This window comes from Culex pipiens, chromosome 3 (assembly GCF_016801865.2).
Source record: "Culex pipiens pallens isolate TS chromosome 3, TS_CPP_V2, whole genome shotgun sequence".
Lineage (NCBI taxonomy): Eukaryota > Metazoa > Arthropoda > Insecta > Diptera > Culicidae > Culex > Culex pipiens.
The window spans coordinates 78,893,052-78,913,849 of NC_068939.1; the positions used below are offsets into that span (position 1 = coordinate 78,893,052).

Genomic DNA, 20,798 nt, shown 5'->3' on the forward strand with positions numbered 1-20,798 from the left:
GTGACCATCGGGGTTCGAGTGTACAAATATTTTTGATAGAATAATAAAAACAGTGCAATTTGAAAAAAATCCAAATCAAATTATTCGCTCTTCAGCATTGCCTTGGCGTTCTCGATTGCGAGATTCCTACTGGAAATTAGGTGTCCGAAAAGGCTTGATTGTCCAGGCAATTGCAAACCTCTTTTTACACCTATAAGCTTCCATCGTCCCCGGGATTCAAAATGACGACCTTTGGATAGTGAATCCAACTGCCTACCAGCGACTTCGAAACATGACCCAAGGAGACGACTCCTACACCTGGACTGAGCTAACGATCTCTTAGGTTAGACCGGGCCCAATATTTACTTCCCCATCCAACGGAAGGCGTGCCACCGGGACCTTCTGGGATCGAACCCAGGCCGACTGGGTGTGAGGCAACCACGCTTACCCCTACACCACGGGTCCCGATATAGTTTTCATTATTAAATCAAAAATAAATTCTTTTTTTTTTTTTTTTAAATAAGCTTTATTAGATTGAGTTTTTATGAGAAAACCATAGAGAAAAACAAAAGACTTTTACACAGAATTTTTCAAAGATCCTTTTAATTTGCAATTCAATTCTTGAAAAAAATCAGATCTTGAATAAAAAAAATAAAAAAAAGTTATTAAAAACGACAACTGAATTTCCCCTCTTTTTGGCACCCCTTCCCAGCTGTCAATTCGCCTCTCTTTCCCGCGGGCGTTCGCCGCGACGTGTCAAAGTTGCAGTTTTTCTCCTCTTTCTCTTTTTTTAGTGTGTGTCGTGTCATTCGCTGCTGCTGGCTGGGCTCTCCGGCCCAAAGAGTTTCTTCGCTGGTCCACGGACGACGGACAGGTCCCCGGAATTCCGCACCAGAGGCTGTGTGGAAAGTGCGTGTGCAATTCGGGCAAGAGAAATTTCAAAAGTTTACACACATTCCAAGAAGTGGAGCGATACGGAACGAGTCGGATTTTTTTTGCCGATGCCGATTTAGTGTGGCCACATCCGGCTGCTGCTCACCTGGTGTGTGTGGTTTGAAGAAGAAGCTTTGACGGGAAAGAGAACAAAATGGGAGGCCAAAAGTTCCAGTACGACGAGAGTGGCGGGACGTTCTTCTACTTTATCCTGTCCTTTCTGGCGCTGATCCTGATTCCGGCCACGGTTTACTTTTGGCCGCGCAAGAAAAAAGAAGGTAGGTGGTCCTGTTGATTCCCTTCATCGGGAACACTCGGGAGGGGTTGGGTTGGGGGACACGACCAGGGGAAGAGAAGGCGAAATGAACAGTTATCTTTTCACCTTTCCCTCTCTCATCATTTCATTCATTTCTTTTGGGTTTGTGATTTGGAGCTCAGCTACTTTCTTTGAACCACGTCAGACTTATGCTGCCGTGCGTGTCTAGCTTATGTTGGCGCTGCGTAGCATGAATAAGTGGTCACCGGAGAACGAAGAAACGTAAAGGGCGCGACGACGTTCCACTTGGAAGACGCGCTGAGCCTTTCTTCTGTCCCAGATTGTCTAAATTGCGAAATTGTCCTGCCAACAATATGGTCCTAGCCGGGTAGTCACGAAGAGTTAGAACCTTCTCAACTTAAACTTAGAATAGCATATTGCCCAAATAGAAATGTAGCAAAACACACCTTTATCCCCCTTTGCTTGCAATGATGTTTATGACCTGGTGCAGTGGCGGCGACGATCGATGATGCACTTTTTGCTGGAGGTTTTTTTGCGCTCGTTGCAAGAGCGGAACAGTTTAATGTTCTGGGCCTTCGAAAGTCTACCTACACATACCTAACTGCTGTTCTGTTCCCTGTAAGTTGCCATTACGAAGTGAATTACCTGGAAAGGTTCGTTGCACAAGCGAGATCTTTGATAATGCAGTAAGAATTGTACAGTGTATAAACATGGGGCAACTCGTGCGACATATTGTAACTACAGTTTTCTTAATGCATGTCATTAACGTAGTTGAATTGTTAATCTAAAAAGTGTTTATCTACCTTTAAAATATATGTAAGATCGGTACGAACTTATATTTAAAATGGTTTGACCAAGATTTGATGTCTTTCAGAAAATCTTTTTTTTTATACGATTTTGCAAATCGGCTTTTCTTTGAATTTGTTTCATTTGGATGAAACTTTGTCCATGCATTCCCTATGTCAAAAGAAGTCATTTTGCATCATTAGTTTTCCTATACAATTCTCCATACAATTTTGGGGGCTGGTCATACAAAATGGGTACCGTAAACCGGGGTAACATTGATAGGATATAAATTTATTTTGGTAAGGCAATTTACTGAATTTACTATTTTTGGAACAAAACATTGTTGTGGAAATATAAACAAAATAAAAACAAATTATAAACATTCTTTTTTTGTTTTTCTGGTTAGAATCAGATTCAAACTGTTAAAATTTTATGTTTAAGTCTTTGTTCCATTATTTAGGTCGCTGCTACAATTTTGAAGAAAAACAAATCAATGTTTTTCATCAATGCAACTATGTTTAAAAAAAATCATTAAAATTCATGGTATTTTTTTGTCAGAAAACATTTCACATGAAATTTGATCTACTGAAAATGCCTATAAATTTGGAGATTTCAAAATAAGAAGGGTAGAGTAGTCATCAATGAGACACTTTTGGTTTTCAACTTTCAACGATTTTTCTAATTTTTTCATCAGCATGTTTTAATAAGCTTGTTGTTACATTTTCTTTCTTTTAATGTGTTCTAACATTGACCAAAATATGAGATCGATCTGACATCTACAGCCAGAACTATTCAACTGTCTCATTGTAAACGCACTTGGCAGGAACAATGAGACACTCTATGAAAATCAATACTTTTCTAGTAAAACATCATGTTTTTGTATTGTTCCCTAGCAGGTGACTTGCCTTGAACATTTTAGAGCAATTTTGCCAACATGAAAGTTTAACTAACAAAAGTTATACTGACAGGTATTTAAATTTTGTAAAATCCATATATTTACACCAAATAACTTTGTATTTTTGGTTAAATGAGGTTAAAACTCTATAAATATGCCAAAATCACTTTCAATTCATATTTTGAAAGATTTCCATAGATTTTATAAAGTTTAATAAACAAAAATCGAAGTGTTTCATTGTTACCCATGGGCTGAAATGAGTGGGGAACAATGAAGCAGACCTGGATTCTGGGTATATTCTTAATTTTGGCCAAATTTAATAAAATGACATTGTAGCCCCCATTCCCTATGGAACGTCGAAAGAAATTTGGAGAAATATTAGTTTTGGTGTAAATGGCAACCTACGAGCGAAAAAGTATTTTTTGTCCAAAATTTACTTCTACACGCCAGAATCAAACATTTATGAATAACTTTTCAAGGGAGCGTCAATAACCAAAGCCACTATTATGGCAGATGTGTACCTAGTAGACACACCTTTCCCCAAATAATGAGCCTGATTGATTGAAACTACGACTTGTGAGAGTCATTTTATCATTGTTCTTCGTGTCTCATTGATGACTACTCTACCCTACAATGTATTACATATTTCCAAACTAATGTTATCTTCTCTTAGTGGAAAATTGTCCAAAGAATCCGAAAATGCTTTCCGTTTTTCGATACGAACTTATTTTCATTGAGAAAATCATGACACTGACTTTTAAAATAATGCTATTCATCAACATTTTTTTAGTTATAGTGAACTAACTTTTTGAAATCATCAAAATTTTGTGAAAACTTCTTCTGTGTGTACTTTGAACACTTCTCTACCAGGGTCAGTATGATTCCATACTATTCCGTACGTATTAAAGGTGTACTCTTCATTTTTCATTATTCGGCAAAGTTAAGAGCGAATGATGTTGATGATACCTCTTCAGTTGACGCTCAGGCGAGGAACATCCTGGAAGGAGCGTCACTGACTACGTCCGTAGTCCTGTTAGATCATTCTTGATCAAGACAGTTTAGCTCTGGTTCCTTGCAAGTGTCCTATTTTCTTACCTCCACGTTGGCTTGGTTTTCATGATGACCTAGCTGGTGGCCTGTGGAAACGGATCGTAAACCTTTGACCACCGCGGGTCAAAGTCGAGACGGCTAAAAGAAAGGGGCGTGACAATGTGGGAAAGGGAAGTAATTTGTGATTGTAGACGGTATTGTTTTGATTCGCAGTATGTTGAGTCAACTGCTGTGGATGTACCTGAAACATCGCACAACGGGGTTTCTCTTCTCTTCATTTTCAGCTACCACCTATCTCCTATTTTTATTTTGCTATTCTGATTCCCAATTCTTCACTGATTCTTCTATTTAATATCCAACATTTGATTATAATTTTACTAACTTTTGATTCTCTTATCTCTCAAAGCTTTTCCACTCTTTTCTATCAATTGATACTGCTGTAACAAACTTTGTTTTGTTTTTTTTTACTTAAAAATATACTTTTCCTTAACATTCCAACGCCCAAGGCTCCAAAAAAGTTGGAACGGTAACTTCAACTCGCTGGTTCTCGGGCATAACTCAACCAATCAAGATGATTCTTCTTTCCAGTGATTTGTTAGAATGTCTAGATGATCCTAGAACTTGGCAGAACTTAATTTGATCAAATCTGTAATTTTTGCGATCAAAAACATCGTTCCAACTTTTTTTTTCGCGTGTAAAAAAAAATTCGCCAAAAATTCCGCGGAGGCAGTCTTTTTGAAAAAGTTGGAACGATGTTTTTGGTCGCAGAAATTAGGGATTTGTTCAAATCAAGTTCTGCCAAATTTTAGGATCATCTAAACATTCTTACAAATCCCTGGAAACAAGAATCGACCCGAATGGTTGAGCTATGCCCGAGAACCAGCGAGTTGAAGTTACCGTTCCAACTTTTTTGGGAGGCTTGGGCGTCCGTGTAAGTTGGACATGCGTTGGGCGTTCCAGTGTTAATGTACTAGTAATATCAAGTCTATTTATCATTCGCCTAATCTTTTTTGATTTTATTGCGAATTTATTTATTTGAATAATTCTTTATCTGTCCTATAAATTATCATTACTATAATCTAAGCTTGTTTTGTATCTCTATTTATTAACTATTGTCTAATTTTACATCTAATACTTCTAGCATCTCATTTTTATTCTTCAAAATACGCTCATCATTCTCTTACTATTGATACTTGATTTTTATAAAATAAATTCTCTTAAATTCTTCTTTATTGATTTATCTGAATATTTTTTTTATCTGCCCTATAAGTTAGCACAACTATACTCTAAGCTTGTTTTTTTTTTATCTCTATTTATTTACTATTGCCTATTTCTACATCTACTACATCAAGCTTCTACTTTTTATTTTCTATTCTCCTTTACTGTCTTTTGTTTTCAATCTTCACCCTTTTCTACTATCAAGTGAGGTTCGAGCCCTTACTCAATTTATGGAATGATTGAAGGATTAACACAAATTACTATTGTACTTTTATTAAACTTTCCGTGACATAAGAAATAGCAACATATAAACACGGCTAGATTTTGAATTCAAACAATAGTACAATTCTACAGTTTTTTTTTTTGTATTTTTTAATCCGGCTAAAAGATTTTTGGTGCCTTCGGTATGCCCAAAGAAGCCATTTTGCATCATCAGTTAGTTCATATAAATTTCCATACAAATTTGGAAGCTGTCCATACAAAAATGATATATGAAAATTCAAAAATCTGTATCTTTTGAAGGAATTTTTTGGTCGATTTGGTGTCTTCGGCAAAGTTGTAGGTATGGATATGGACTACACTGAAAAAAATTATACACGCCCAACTAAACCCAATATTCGTTTTTTTCAAAAAAAAAATTATTGATTCAAAAAATCATAACTCGGTCAAAGATTTTTTGCCCATTCTGGAAATTTCTGAAAAGTTGGCATTTGATGTCCTCTAAAACAAATCAGAAAATAAAAAAATAAAAATAGTTTTTTTTTTTTTGAAAATCAAGTTTTGAATATCAAGTTATAGTAACAACAAGTGAAATTTAGAATCACCAAAAAAAGTTTTACCGTGTATAATTTTTTTTCAGTGTAGTCCATATCCATACCTACAACTTTGCCGAAGACACCAAATCGACCAAAAAATTCCTTCAAAAGATACAGATTTTTTGAATTTTCACATATCATGGATATGGACAAACTAATGAAGCAAAATGGCTTCTTTGGGCGTACCAAACCCACCAAAAAAGTTTCAGCCATATTAAAAAATACAAAAATTAAAGAAAAAAAAACCGATTCCGTAGAGAACAGCTCTCCTATAAACATATGAAACACAATAGCTTATTGCGAATCTATTTTGCATCATTGCAACATTTATTGAAAATTTCGAGAATCACCCATAATAAAAAAAATCAAATTACCCATCATACTTCTTGACCCGAATCTGCGTGTGCTTGCTCCGCTTATCCAGGCGCATCTTTTGTCGGTCAAAGTTCCGGTCCGGGTCCTCGTCCTGGCCATTGTTTCGACGAATTTCACTGGAAGAGAATAAAGATTAAGTGAAATTTTCGCAACAATTTTTAGTTTAAAAATAATACCTACACCATCGATAGCAGCTCGTAGTAGCTCCGTGCCAGCATGTCCACGGTGCCGTTCAGCTGGCGTCCATAGTGTTGGAAAACCTCCGCCGGTTGTTGCACCAGCAGTCGCAACCCTTGCACCTCCTCACAGAGGCGATCCAACCGGGTGGCGTTCCCATCAACCAGCGATCTTTCCAAGCTTTGGATTTTCCGCTCGCGTGCTTCAATCTCGCCGCAGAGCCGTGCCAGCTCGGGCTTGATTTCCAGCACAACCGCATCCAGCTGGCCAACGCGTTCCTGCAGGGACCGAATCAGCTGCTGCTGGGCGTCGCATGTCTGCTTCAGGCGAGCGTTTTCCTCCTCCAGTTGGTGGCATTTGTCCCGGGAAACGTTTTGATCGTTGTCACCCTCGGCGGTGAGCTTTCGCGCTTTTCGGAGGTACTCCGGAATGTGACCCAACTTGTGGGCTGGCTGCAGCTGGAGCGATTCTTGCGAGGTGGATTTCCGAGCTGGCGATGGCTGGCGGCGGCGAGCAGCGACTGTTTTGGGACGGGATGGTTTTTGGACGGTGGTGGAGGATTTTTGGGACATGTTGATTTGATAGAAATTTAACTTGACAGTTGAATCCATGGGCTGCTCGGATGATTAATTTGAAATATTCTAACGTGTTTCTTTCATCTCCCTTTGCAGATCCCGACCGGTACAAAAGCGAGTGCCAGTGCGAGCAATGTCTGGCCAAGCGCGTCCTCATCTCACATTCCGACCCGTACAAGGGCGTGAAGGCCTTTTTCGTGAAGCTGTCCATCATTGGCGGTTGGGCACTGCTCATCTTCCTGACCTACAAGGTGTCCCAGTTCGATTACGAGATGTCCAACTTTGACCCGTACGAGATTCTGGGAGTGCCCCTCGGGACCTCCCAGAAGGACATCAAGAAGGCGTACCGCACGCTGTCGCTGATTCTGCATCCGGACAAGGAAACCGGTGACGAGAAGGCCTTCATGAAGCTGACCAAGGCGTACCAGGCGTTAACGGACGACGAGGCACGGAAGAACTGGGAAAAGTACGGCAATCCGGACGGCCCGGGTGCGACCTCGTTCGGAATTGCGCTGCCCTCGTGGATCGTCGAGAAGGAAAACTCCGTGTGGGTGCTCGGACTGTACGCGCTGGTTTTCATGGTGGCCCTGCCCACCGTCGTTGGAACCTGGTGGTACCGTTCGATTCGCTATAGCGGAGACAAGGTCCTGCTCGACACCACCCAGATGTACTTTTACTTCTTCCACAAAACGCCAAACATGCAGCTGAAGCGCGTCGTCATGATTCTTGCGGCCAGTTTGGAGTTTGACAAGCGCCACAACACCCAGGTCACGGAGCGGCAATCGGACAACGAAGAGGTGCCGGCCCTGATCAAGCAGCTGCCCCATTTGAACGAAAAGTGCAAGGAGCATCCGCTCTGCCGGCTGTACTCGATCAAGGCGCGCTCCATTCTGCACGCTCACCTCAGTCGGATGCCGCTGAACCCGAACACCCTGGACAAGGACCGGCAGTTTATTGTGAAAAAGTGTCCCTACCTGATCCAGGAGATGGTCAGCTGCGTCAACCAGCTCATCATGCTGGCGTACGCACGGCGAAGTAAGTCCATCACTACACATTCTTCCAATTACTTCTATATAACCCGTTCCCCTCTCTTCTCAAACAGTCGCCAAACTCCCCCACATCTCCACCATCGAGAACTGCATGAAGCTGTCGCCGATGATCATCCAGGGCCTGTGGGAGCACAAAAACGCCCTGCTCCAGCTGCCCCACGTCAGCGAGGACCACCTGCGGTACTTTGTGTCGAAGAAGCGCCCCATCCGGAACCTGCAGCAGTTTGCCCAGCTGCCGGCGGACGAGCGGCGCGCCATTCTGCGCAGCCTCAGCGACTTTGAGTACGAGAACGTGATGAAGGTCCTCGGCAAGATGCCCCTCATCGATTTCGACGTCAAGTGCGAGGTCGTGGACGATGAAAACTCGAACGTCGTGACGGCCGGCGCCATCGTGACCGTCACGGTCGAGCTGGTCCGGCGCAGCATGAGTGACCTGTTTGGGGACACGAGCGCCAAGGAGAAGCAGAGCATCACGTGGGTTCCCAACGACTTTGGCTTAAAACTAGACAAAGAATTTCAAACTCTACTCTTAACTCAACAGGGAAGAAAAGGAGGAAGCTGGCGATGAGAAGGAAGAGGGTGCTGCTGGTGAGGCCACGGCGGAAGGCGGCGACAAGGAGGAAGCCAAGGTGAAAGAGCCCGTCTGGAAGCCGAAGGGAGGCAAGGGTGGCCACAAGAGTAAGAGCAAGGGCGGTGCCAACAAGAGCAAACAGCAGAAGCAAGCGGCGGCGGCGGCCGCTGCCGCGGTTCAAGCGCAACAGAAAGAGGCCGCGGCGGCGGCGGCTGCGAACAAGGCGGAAAAGGTAAGTTTTTATTTAATTGATAAATATGTATTTCAAAAAATGTTTACCATGTTTGTTCCAAATTTAAGTTAAAGTATTTATTACACAACTTGACATTTTAGAAATTAACAAGTAAACGTTTCAGTTTCGTCATGGTATGAAAGATTTGGACTTCCTAAACCCGCTCCAATGGCAAGAATTGAATTTTATTAAACTTCCAGTGAAAAAATGTGCAGGTGGTTATGTTACACATGACCAATAAAACAAAGAACTTAGCAGAAAAGCTTTTAAAATAAAGCCTTTTTGTTGAATTATGCGTCAGATAAAATCAAAACATAATTGGATTTATATATTCGCTCAATTTCTCTTTATGCTCCATATCAAAAACCATGGTTCGATGTTTGTCCCCTAATTTAAACAATCGTGAGGTAGCGGCCTCTCCAGATTGTGGCCACCTTTTTCGAAATGGCCAGTATTGAAAACCATGAGTTATGGTACCCATATTTCCCAAAATCGTATGTTTCGGTAAATTTAATCCCGGGAGAACCTCCCTGAGGGCACCGGCCACTCCAGGATGTGGCCAATACTGTCAAAATGGCCATTTTCATCAATCCTAGAAGTTTGATACCCATATTGCCCAGGCTCGTATGGCCTTCCATCGGAACACCCCTGAGGGATCTGGCCACTCCGGGTCTTGTGGCCAGAATATTCCGGTGGCTCTCAATAATCCCGGCTGGCCTGCCTCTGCTTGGTCTGCTCCTAGCTCCAGGCCAGCTGCTTTTCGGCCAACTGCGTCTGGGCCTCCAGGCCATCTGCTTCCAGGTCCAGGTTGTAGTTTACTCCTCGGCGTCCAGCGATAGAATGATTTCCCTGGGCTGATCGAGCGGGGTTATAACGCGCGACATTTTTCGTTTTTCTGGATTGACACCTCACCAGAATAGAGCCTTTAGGACAAAGTTCTTTGTCAAAAATGATCTGGCAACTCGGTATAAAGTTGTAAGTACCTAGATAAATTTCAAATTTTAAAAGTAGTTCTCAAGTAACCGCGAGGCACTAAATAGCGGCATTAAATCAGCATTATATTGGCATTTAATACCAGCAAATAATGCTTCAAAACATTAAATCAGCACTTTTCCCTTGAGAAATATTTCAAGTGGCGCCTCACCGAAAGCTCGAACAAAAAAAACTGCTTTATCGACGTCAAGGCTGGGGGAAAAAAAAAGGACAGCTAGCTGCTCCACACACTTGGTGGTGGGCCTCCTTTGTTTTTTTTTCTCCTGTTGCGTTTCATGTGTGAGTGTAAAGGTAAGAACAAGATTGTCCGTCAGGCCTGAACGCAAACGCAAAATTTTGCGCCTGTCATCATAGCCTGCCAGTCATCGACCATTGAACAAAGCAACCCCTGCAGTTTATTCGACTGACAGCTGATGGAAAAATCGAACTGGCACAGCGTTCTGCGTTCACCACTGCGTCGTACGGACAATCTTGTTCTTAGCTTAACACTTTGATGTTATTCTTGCATTTTTCTCGTCGATCTCCAGGATGCGCGCCAGCCAACTGATGTATTCTGAAATGAGTGTTTATTTTGAAAGTTTTAATCGATGTGATTGATGCATCGAACATTAAGGAAGACTTTCTTTCTGCTGTTTCGAGTTTCTGGTTCATGAGAAAAACCCGTTGTCATTTTGTTGGACGAAAATTATTGACGAGTCACTCAGCAAATTGCGGCCATCCAGTCAAGTACAGTACAATCAATTACGGAAGGCTTGGGGTTAATAGGGACAAGTAATGGCTAACGGCTGACCTAAACTGTTTTTCCGAGGAGTGCGGGTAGTTTCCGGTTATGGAAGCGCATCCGGTACTTGAGGCTGATGAGGCCCTTGCAACCGGAATCGTTTTCCAACACTTCGTCCTCCTTCGAGAATGATACAGATTTCGTCGTCCAAGTTATTTCAGCTGCACCGTCGCGGGTCGTGCGTTCGCGGATAAGGAGTTGTTGAAAAAGTTTGAAAGTAAGTGAAGTTGGCTAGACACTAAACGCTTTCTCAATACTCACCGATGACTTCTTCGAAATTCCAGTCGTTGATCAGGTTCATCGGATCTTATTCCAAGTTCTGGAAGTAATCAAAGATAGCAAGCTTCCACGAACACGGACTCTAATTCATTCCTGTTGTAAAACAGCTGCAGGTTCTGTAGGAAGCTAGCCTTGTCCTTTTCAAAAACCAACTTTCCCCTCGTCCTGCACCGGCACCAGCCAACCTCGAAGGCGTTCCGCTGCTGCCGCTTTGGCTCACGAAGTTATCCTTGTCCGTGTTCTGGCTGCGGTCGCGTTCGATTTCGCGTCGTGGAATCAACACCGGAACTACCAAACAGTTTGTTTACATTTGGGACTTAGGAACAAGGTTATACGAGAACCACAAAATGAAAGAAATTATCCAGTCGTGTTAAAATTTAACACTTTAAAATCAGGCGGTAGTAAGATTGTTAAAAACTTCAGCAGTAAAAGTTTTAGTTTTTAAAACAAGAAAAAAAAACTTTTAGCTTAGCAAATTTTAGCCACTTTTTAATTCAAGAGAAAGTTACTTTTTTTTTACAGCAATATTTTTTGGGTGTAACATAAATTGTAATATTTTTTATGTTATTAGAACATTAAGTTTAGCAATTTTGATGAAAATGGAACACTCTCAGCTTATACATAATTTTGAGACTAAAGATAAACCGACCAACAAGAATACGATTTTGTGCCGGACCATTTCCGATCTTAATGAAACTTGCAGGATCGTTACTATAACTCTAATCAACAACTTATGTAAACTCAGTTTGTTTATTCAAAATGGCATTCAAATTTTAGGAACTTTTTTAGTTTTAAAATATTTGTGATTAATATTTAAAAATAAAAAAAAATAATAATAATAAAAATATTTAAAAACAGTCACAAATCAATATTTCTTAGAAAAACAGGCTGAATGCACCCTTTGATTACATTTTTACCATTTTTATTCGAAAGAGCGGAAAAATTTCCTATTTTTCTTTCATAGACACTAAGTTGGAGCGCAAGCGTTTTTGAGTGGTTTATAAATATTACTGTTTTTTAACCAAATTACTGTTAAAAATATTATGGAAAATCAAAATATTATGGCACACCAATATGGCTGAAATTTTCAGATTTTTTTTACACATGAGTAGGTGGCATTTGGACCAAATTTGAGTAGTTTAGGATGTATAAAAAAGGTGAAAAGACAAGATTTATTAAAATTTTTAGTTTTAAATATCTTTAATATCTCAAACAAATTATTGAAATCGAATCCAATTGTTAGAATTCAGTAACAACATTTCAAAAGGGCGAAACCTACGATCCTGCCGTTTCGGGAAAATCAACATTCAAAATTTTGCAATTCCGATCAATTCCTATTTCCACAAAAAAGCATGAAAACCATCATTTTTTTCAAAACGTAATAGAAAATAGCAATAATTTGATCATAGAGAGCAATATGAAATTAATTAAGGTGTTTTTGCTACTAAAAATTGAGAAAAACAAATTACGCCTTTTTGAAGAGCGTGCCTCCATTTTCGCCCCACCGTATTCGCCACCCACTCAACCAAAACAACGGTTTAGCCCGTCAGGTTACGCCACAAAGCAAAAGTAAATAACAGATTCGCCCTTTTGTTTTTTGTTCATTTTTCGGGCTTTTAAAGAAAAAAGTGGTAAAACAACTATTTTATCATTGTGAAACGTTACAGTCAGTGATAATACAGTGATATTTGCAACCTCAGTGATAAAAAAATTGGTCTAGAAAGCCTTCATAAGGAGTCCGATTCAGGCCAAGACTCGTTGAGCTAGGATACACCGTAAGTAGCAGTAGCAGTTGGTTTGACGATGTGGTCTATATTGAAGTGACGTTCCTTGGGGTGTCCCCGCCAGAAGTGGGAGACATGACACCCCGCGACACCATCCTGCCTTCTCAATCTTTGCATAGCTTCGATGGATACGGAGGCGATGATTTTGTACGGCATTCCTCCTAAACCTCCCTACACTAACTTTTTGCCCTGCAACTGCTCGACCCAGAATCCCCGGATGTCCCAAGAACCGGTAAATTATGAACCTTCACATCTAGATTGTGAATCCAGACCAGATCCGATACTACAATGATTGAAATTAAAAAGTTATGTATTTAGGATCATACAAATCTGTGTTTGTTGTGGAATTGTGGTCAGAGACATCAAAAACATACATTTTGATCCATTTTGAGGATTGTCAGGTTAAAATTCACTAAATTATAACGATTATAACGTGTTTCTAAATATAGTGTGTGTGGCAAATGGGCAGTATTCATGATTGCTGAGAGTCGCAGGACTCTCGCCCTTTGCTATTAGTAAGTATCCAGCAAAGCAAAGGGTATAGCATGCATTTGATACTGTCAACTCCCATTCGGCTGTGTTCTCGTCGCTGTCATGTTGTAAACTGGAGCCGAGGGTGGTCCTGTTGTGAATTCTAGTTGGAGGTGGTCCGAAGATCATTGAAGAAGGTAGAATTCGCCATCACCTAAGACACGAAGGCACGAAGGATAGACCATGTCTTGGGGGGTGAAAGGATGATAGGATTTAGTGATAATACCACAATTTTAATATTTGTCTTTCTCTCTTATTTCGGAGGATGCCTGGTCTGAGTTCTAAGTGTTTCAGAAGCCTTCCGCTCTACACAATGTAGCCTTTCTTCTATCATTTCCTGTATTTTGAAAAAGGTGATGCGCCGAATGTGGACATATAGTTTATCACACTTACTCCATACGGTGTGAACGTGAAATGCTGTATGTTTGCAATTGGTGCATTGGCTATTTTCAAAAAACAAGCTAGATTTTTCCTTTTATTTTAAGATAAAATTTAGTAAAATCTATCCATCTACTATTGCTATAACTTGTCCCTTACCTCACAAACTTTAACTACTCAAACTTGGAATTGCAATACATTATTGTAGAAATATAACTGCTGATAAAATTTTTGGTAAGAAATTTGGGCATAACTGTTATTAATATGATTAAAGGTACGTTCAATCTGTTATATTATATATGTTAACTATTCAAGTTTGTTTGTTTTGTCCCATATTTCACAACTTCAGTCGTTTTCTTGTAAACTTTTCGTTACAAGTAGGTAGTTCTGTCTAGTTGCAAAATAAGGTTTCTTTATTCTTTCTTTCTGTGTTAGTCTGTTATTCAATGTTCGATTTTATTTTACATTGTACTTATCCCATTTTTTCTCTTTTTCTCTTTCATGTACCTTGCGAGCATACGATGACCGAAAAAGTCATTGTATAAGCCAACACATGTGTATTTTTCACAAAGCTGCGAAACAGAACAAGTATTTTTATAAGTGCGTGAATAACAATCGGTCGTTGAAGCTCAAAAAAATGTGAGAACAATATCGCGCCGTGGTTCAGTGATAATAAGGCGAAGAAAGTAGACGACGATTCCGCATGAAGAATATAGCGGAAATTATGTGTTAATTGCACAATGGATGAAGGTTTGAAGTTGACACTATCAAAAGTGTTACGGCAAATCGACAGGTGGCCGTGACCAGATGGTCATCGTAATAAAACTAGCCGTAAACGATTAAACAATAATTTATTATAAAAGAACTGTCCGGCTTGGCGGCACAACAGAGAATCACGAGGACCACAACAACAGATTAAAAGAAGACGGTATTGCTTGTTGGCATCTATCAGCTGTCACCACAGATGTCAGTGACGAGCCCAGCGATAAAGATCTGGGGCGGACTGCAGGGTTCCCAGATCCCAGGTCCAGTTGTCCCAACAAAAAGGGAATGGTAAGATGCAATAGTAATATTGCTAGGTTTGATAGTGTCAAAAGGTAAGATCGAGGAATAAGGATTATATGAACCTGTATTGTCATATTTATTGTATTCACTGAAAATTCTATCCGCTTTCTACCCCCAATGCACAGTGGTCCCGATCGCAAAATTAAGTGGAAAATGGATTTTCCGAAAAATGGTTAAGTTTTGGAGCTTTGGTGTCTTCAGAAGAGTTGTTGCAAATGGAAAGGGGCAACTTTTGGTTTGGTTTAAAATTAGGGTGGTTCACGATTAGGGTGATTTTGAAAATCTAACTTTACAGGAATATTTTTGGGAATTTTTTTGTCTTCTAAAAAGTTGTTGGGCTTGCCAATTCAAGCAACTTTGTCGAAGACACCAAAATTTTATCTCGTAATCTACGCCTTCTATGACCAAATTTATAGAAAGCATCTGAGCAAACCTTCAAAAATCAGTTTTTTGAACGTGGCAATTCAGGGTTAAGTTTTAGAGAAAAGTGATGTTCAGAGCACTTTTAGAGCTCTAAAAAACGAACATTTTTATTTGTTGACATGTCAATTTGGACTTAAGGGTCAAAAGTTACAGCCATTTTAAGGTAAAAAAGATGCAAATTTAAAACTTAAATATCTCGAAAAGGCGCAAGCCAAATTTTAAGCACCAGGTTGCATTTGAAAGAGGAGATCTAGCACTACAAACGCTGAAAAAATCTCAGAGGTGTTTTTCTTTAAACTCGAGATATCTTCATTTGAAAAAGTCTAATTTTCAAGGGAAAATCATATGGGACCACCCTAACGAAATTCGAAAATTGTTCAAATATATGTTTTTCCATGTAATTTTGCCCGCTGAATCTGAATCTGCCCTCAGAATTGAGCCAAAGTATCGAAAAATCGAGTTTTGGTCATTTTTTGGGTTTCCATGTAAAATTATCATTTATGACCAAATTATGACCAAAACTCGATTTTTCGATACTTTGGCTCAATTCTGAGGGCAGATTCAGATTCAGCGGGCAAAACTACATGGAAAAACATATATTTGAACAATTTTCAAATTTCGTTAGGGTGGTCCCATATGATTTTCCCTTGAAAATTATACTTTTTCAAATGAAGATATCTCGAGTTTAAAGAAAAACACCTCTGAGATTTTTTCAGCGTTTGTAGTGCTAGATCTCCTCTTTCAAATGCAACTTAGTGCTTAAAATTTGGCTTGCGCCATTTTGAGATATTTAAGTTTTAAATTTGCATCTTTTTTACCTTAAAATGGCTGTAACTTTTGACCCTTAAGTCCAAATTGACATGTCAACAAATAAAAATGTTCATTTTTTAGAGCTTTAAAAGTGCTCTGAACATCACTTTTCTCTAAAACTTAACCCTGAATTGCCACGTTCAAAAAACTGATTTTTGAAGGTTTGCTCAGATGCTTTCTATAAATTTGGTCATAGAAGGCGTAGATTACGAGATAAAATTTTGGTGTCTTCGACAAAGTTGCTTGAATTGGCAAGCCCAACAACTTTTTAGAAGACAAAAAAATTCCCAAAAATATTCCTGTAAAGTTAGATTTTCAAAATCACCCTAATTTTAAACCAAACCAAAAGTTGCCCCTTTCCATTTGCAACAACTCTTCTGAAGACACCAAAGCTCCAAAACTTAACCATTTTTCGGAAAATCCATTTTCCACTTAATTTTGCGATCTGGACCACTGTGCAATGTGTCCTGCACTGGGGGTGCCTGGGGTAACTTCGAGTTGACCTGGGCCGCCCGAGGAATTATGTCGTAGGTGGCTCGTGTACTGGTTCACTCACCTCTCCTCGCGGCAAGGTTTTCCGTAGGTCTACACTCGAACATGCAACATGGGACAGCATGAATCTTCAGCTGAAGCCGGACGAATGTATTCCGAAATTACAGAATTACAGATTATAACGTGTTTCTAAATATACGTCGGAACTTGCAGAAAACACTACATTCGCCCCTCGTGATTGGATGAAAACACAAGGGCGGAAACTCAATTTGGTTTGTTTTGATTGATGTTGTTGATTAGCCCTTTTGTTTTTTGCTTGTAAAACTACGTATTTTCGGAATTTTGTGATGAAGGAGGGTGTTTTAGAATCAGTTTTGTTCGCTTTATATGATTCTGACAAAAACTCAGTTTGTTTACATCTGAGGGTTTCGCCCTATTGAAAAGTTGTTACAGAATTCTCACGCTCTCGCGAGAATCTTTTCTCTCTTTCTTTCTTCCTGAAAAAAAAATTAATTAATTTTAAAATGGCAAAAAAAAAATCCGTATACATCTTTGCCAAAGACACATTGATCAAAAAATTCTATCAAAAAATACAGATTTTCAAATATTTTCGTACCATTTTGTATGGGCAGCTTTAAAAATTATATATATTTTTTGGTCATAGAAAAGGCTCTAAAATAGTTTATGCGAAATAAACAATAAGGATAAATAAAATGGGCAAAATCGGTTGATTTCGTAGAGAATTGTGATGTAAAATTTGTTTGCAATTAATAGAACATTAGTGACTTGATATTGTTTTCCGCTTTTAATTAAAAACCATTTTAAGTTTTTTTAATCAAAAAAGTCTTGCATTTTTTTTTTTCTCTAAATATTGTTCATTTTTGGCCATTTTGAAAAAAATGAGCCATTACACTGCCGCAAACAAACAAACTCGCACTTTTACGTGTTTGACAGTTTGCCAAGCTCGCAAACCAGGCAAAATGTATGCAGGCTGACGAACTGTCAAAAAGTGCGAGTTTGTTTGTTTGTTTGCCGTAGTTTTTCGCCAAACGTCAGTTTGGCATGTACCATTAAATTTGCGCGATGAAATGTTTCCGACAAATCCACCAAAATTGTAAACTCAACGATACAACTCAGAATTTGGAGTGCTTTTTGAAGGAATAAACAAAAATAAATAAAAAATGAAGATTTTATGTAAAAAAAATGCACTGTTGATAAATAACTGGCATAACCAAACTGACGAAGAAATTTTATTTCAACCAGTTCAGAAATAGCTCCTTCCGCTTCGGTGGTAGACCACCGACTGAAGCCAACCTTGAGAATGACTCGTGTTTATAAAGGGAAGGCTAGTTCCCCAAGTCACCACTTGGTGACGCATGTGAGCAAAGTTGAGCTAAGCTTTTTTGTCGGTACCAACTCCAGGGAGACGACTCCTACTACACTCCTATCTTTCTCCTTCCCTCTTCCGCAGTCCAAATCCGGCGACAAGTCTGCATCGGCGTCCCGCAGCAAGGAAGACTACGACGGCGACAACAGCGGCGCCGAGAGTGACGGCAACGACAACAACAACGACGGCAGCTCCGACGAGGGCAAAAAGTCCTCGGTCGAGGACGACGACGTCGAGTGGGAAAAGTAGGTCGCTCGCTCTTACAATCTTTCTAGTGGCTAATTTTGGTTATTTTATTTAGATTCCAACAAAAGATCAACAAGCGCGAAAAACTCGAAGGCAAATCGAAGGTGTCCCACCCGGTGCACTGTCCGCTGTTCCCGGAGGTAGGTGCCAGCTCACTTGTGCGAATGATTTAAGCTTAATTTTGAACCACCCAAACAGGAAAAGTACGAGTACTGGTGGACGTACATCTGCGACCGGAAGTCGCACACGCTGCTGACGGCGCCGTACCACGTCACGAACCTGGTGCACCGCGAGGAGGTCCAGCTCAAGTTCACCGCGCCCAAGTGGCCGGGCGTGTACGTGTTCACGGTGTGTCTGCGGTCGGACTCCTACTTCGGAATGGACCAGCAGGTGGACCTGAAGCTGGACGTGAAGGAGGCGTGCGCGGTGCCGACGGCCCACCCCCAGTGGAACATCAGCGAGTCCGAGTCGGACCACGAGGATCGGGAGATCAACGAGAGCGACTTCACTACGGACTCGTCCGATGCCGAGGGGGACGATAACTAAGGGGAAAGAGATGGGTTTCTTTATGTTTGTGCGTGCGTGTTGATTGTGCGAATGGACGAGAATTTTTTTCTTTTTTTTTTGTTCCCGCTAGCTAACCGGAAACTTCAGTTGAAGGTTCTTGAAGCATTTTTCCTTTCTTTTTATTGGGAAACATTAGATCATTTGGAGAATCTACCTTTAAAGATTGCTAGTGGGTAACACAACACAAATAGTTTAATTATACATAATGGTTATTTAGTGTTCTCTGCAACTCATAATTTCAACAACAAAATCAGTCAAACAGTGATACAGAAAAAAACACACAATCACCTACACACGAAACTACGACAACACTTTATGAAATAGATCAGCTCTTACAGAATTAACAACCAGAAGTTGTGATGTAGATGCATGTGACTGCTTGAAAATCATTTTCACTAAATGTTTATTTTTATTGCCGTTCCTGCAATATAAAGAAGCACTTTTGTGGGTAACTAAAATTCTAGAAAAATAAAAAGGACAAAAACAATTGTAACATAAAACGCAGAATACCTGCTTCGAAACTCCCTGTAACCACAACAAAAAGGTGTTGGGGGAGAATCTTCTCCAACAGCTGCTCTCAATCACAAACTGTCAAGAGAAGTGAACACCAAAATTCCCATATTGTCTAGCGGCTAGGATCAACGACGACTAAAAACCCCCAAACGGTCGCCCAGTAGGTGGAATCGAACCACTTCGACGCTAATCGACTACAGGTTTGAAGCCTGCACCCCGGACCACCGAGGCTCAACTGGGCAGTGACGAGGTGCGGGCGCACCCGTATATATAGTGAGCGAGTGACGAAATGGTTCTAGCGATGGATGAGCGGTGTGATGAGGTGGCGGCTTGCATGCAATGTTGCACACGGTAAGGTTATTTTTAGACATTTCTATTGATTGTTTTTGCGCGGGCAGGGTGGTGCCGGTGGTGATTGGTCAATTGGTTGTTTGGCGATACGGTATTGTTTTTTGCAACTTATGATCTGCTATTCCGCTGATTAAAACATTTGTAAGGTTTCGTGTTTTGCAGTATTAATTTTATATTTTTTTAAAAACAGCTTTTGTCATATAATTCATTAATTTTGAGTTGTTTAAGGTGCAAAAGGCGCAATTCCGAAAAATTCATAATAATAATAAAAAATATGTTATCGACTTTTCCGAGCGTTTGGTGCATACCATTCTTGTTCAGTGACATCTGGTTGCCTAGCAAAAGGCGCACTTGGAGTTGTATAGGGGAGAGCCATGTACGTTAATAAAAAGTTGAAATCATGACAAAAAACAACATTTCAGTGTAGATTGTTTACAACAGTGAAATTCTCCGGAGGCGTCATTCACAAATGACGTAGCATTTTTTAAAGAATTTTGGTTTTGCTAAATAGCATAATCGTGGTGATTATTGCACTCGATCGTAATTTCGTAATTATATGGGTAATTTCGCCTCAACTGTAAAAAAAGTACGAAATCGAAATCTACTTTTTCTGATCAAGCTCAAATTTTGTGGAGCCATTGATTCTACCAAAACATGTAAGAATCCCGATTTTGAACCAACCCTTATTTTTGGGTGTTTTTTCGTCATTTTATCAAAAAACCTCTTTTTCAAATTGCTATATCTCGGAAACAAATAAATATAGAGCAAAACAAGACAAATATTTTTTAAGGAAATTGGACACTGAATTGAATGTGTTCCGTTTGATTTTACATTTTTCGAATGTTGGGCGAATTGAAATCTCTTGAGATAATGATTGTTTAAGCTTGCAAATGCAGGATTTAGGGGCAGGGGGGCAGAATGGGTCACCCTTGGATTTGAGCTTTAGAATGGATTTAGACCAACTAAAAGGTAAGGGTCTTATAAAAGACGCCAAATAACTTCACCACACCGAAAACGACGATTGAATTCGTTGTATTTTTCGAACTATAAGCAAATATGTAAATTTATTGACAAAACCACGCATATGTTGTTTATTTCGAGGTTCTCAAACGTGAAGACTTCCATCATCGTCATGATTTTACGTTCAAAGATATAAATTTTGCGTCGCTTTCAATATTTTGATAAAATTCTTTCAACAAGTTGTTTAGAATAGTGCCCTACACATGCTGATTCCTTTTGGTAACGATTATCTCATTCCTTGTAAAG

At 40.0% G+C, this 20,798-nt stretch overlaps 2 protein-coding genes and 1 non-coding gene across 4 annotated transcripts; 1 reads left to right on the forward strand and 2 right to left on the reverse strand.

Annotated features, from left to right (window-relative positions):
• The first annotated feature begins 755 nt into the window (after positions 1–755).
• On the forward strand, positions 756–19,168 carry LOC120431622 (translocation protein SEC63 homolog). Its single transcript, XM_039596733.2, has 7 exons — positions 756–1,190; positions 7,177–8,115; positions 8,183–8,603; positions 8,671–8,932; positions 17,940–18,100; positions 18,157–18,241; positions 18,300–19,168. Exons 1-7 carry the CDS (start codon positions 1,067–1,069, stop codon positions 18,645–18,647), a joined length of 2,340 nt encoding a protein of 779 aa, XP_039452667.1. The 5' UTR covers positions 756–1,066; the 3' UTR covers positions 18,648–19,168.
• LOC120431623 (uncharacterized) lies at positions 6,263–7,128 on the reverse strand. 2 transcript variants are annotated; one of them, XM_039596734.2, is made up of 2 exons: positions 6,509–7,128; positions 6,263–6,444 (listed from the first exon to the last, which is right to left on the reverse strand). In XM_039596734.2, the coding sequence occupies exons 1-2, from the start codon at positions 7,114–7,116 to the stop codon at positions 6,324–6,326; spliced, it is 729 nt and encodes a 242-aa protein (XP_039452668.1). In that variant the 5' UTR covers positions 7,117–7,128; the 3' UTR covers positions 6,263–6,323. The 2 variants fall into 2 exon arrangements, with proteins under 2 accessions (XP_039452668.1, XP_039452669.1); XM_039596735.2 differs by having other exon boundaries at positions 6,310–6,444; positions 6,505–7,128.
• A 167-nt stretch (positions 19,169–19,335) lies between the features above and the next one.
• Trnastop-uca (transfer RNA opal suppressor (anticodon UCA)) lies at positions 19,336–19,422 on the reverse strand. Its single transcript has one exon. It is a non-coding gene; the product is annotated as a tRNA-Sec (tRNA).
• Positions 19,423–20,798: the final 1,376 nt, after the last annotated feature.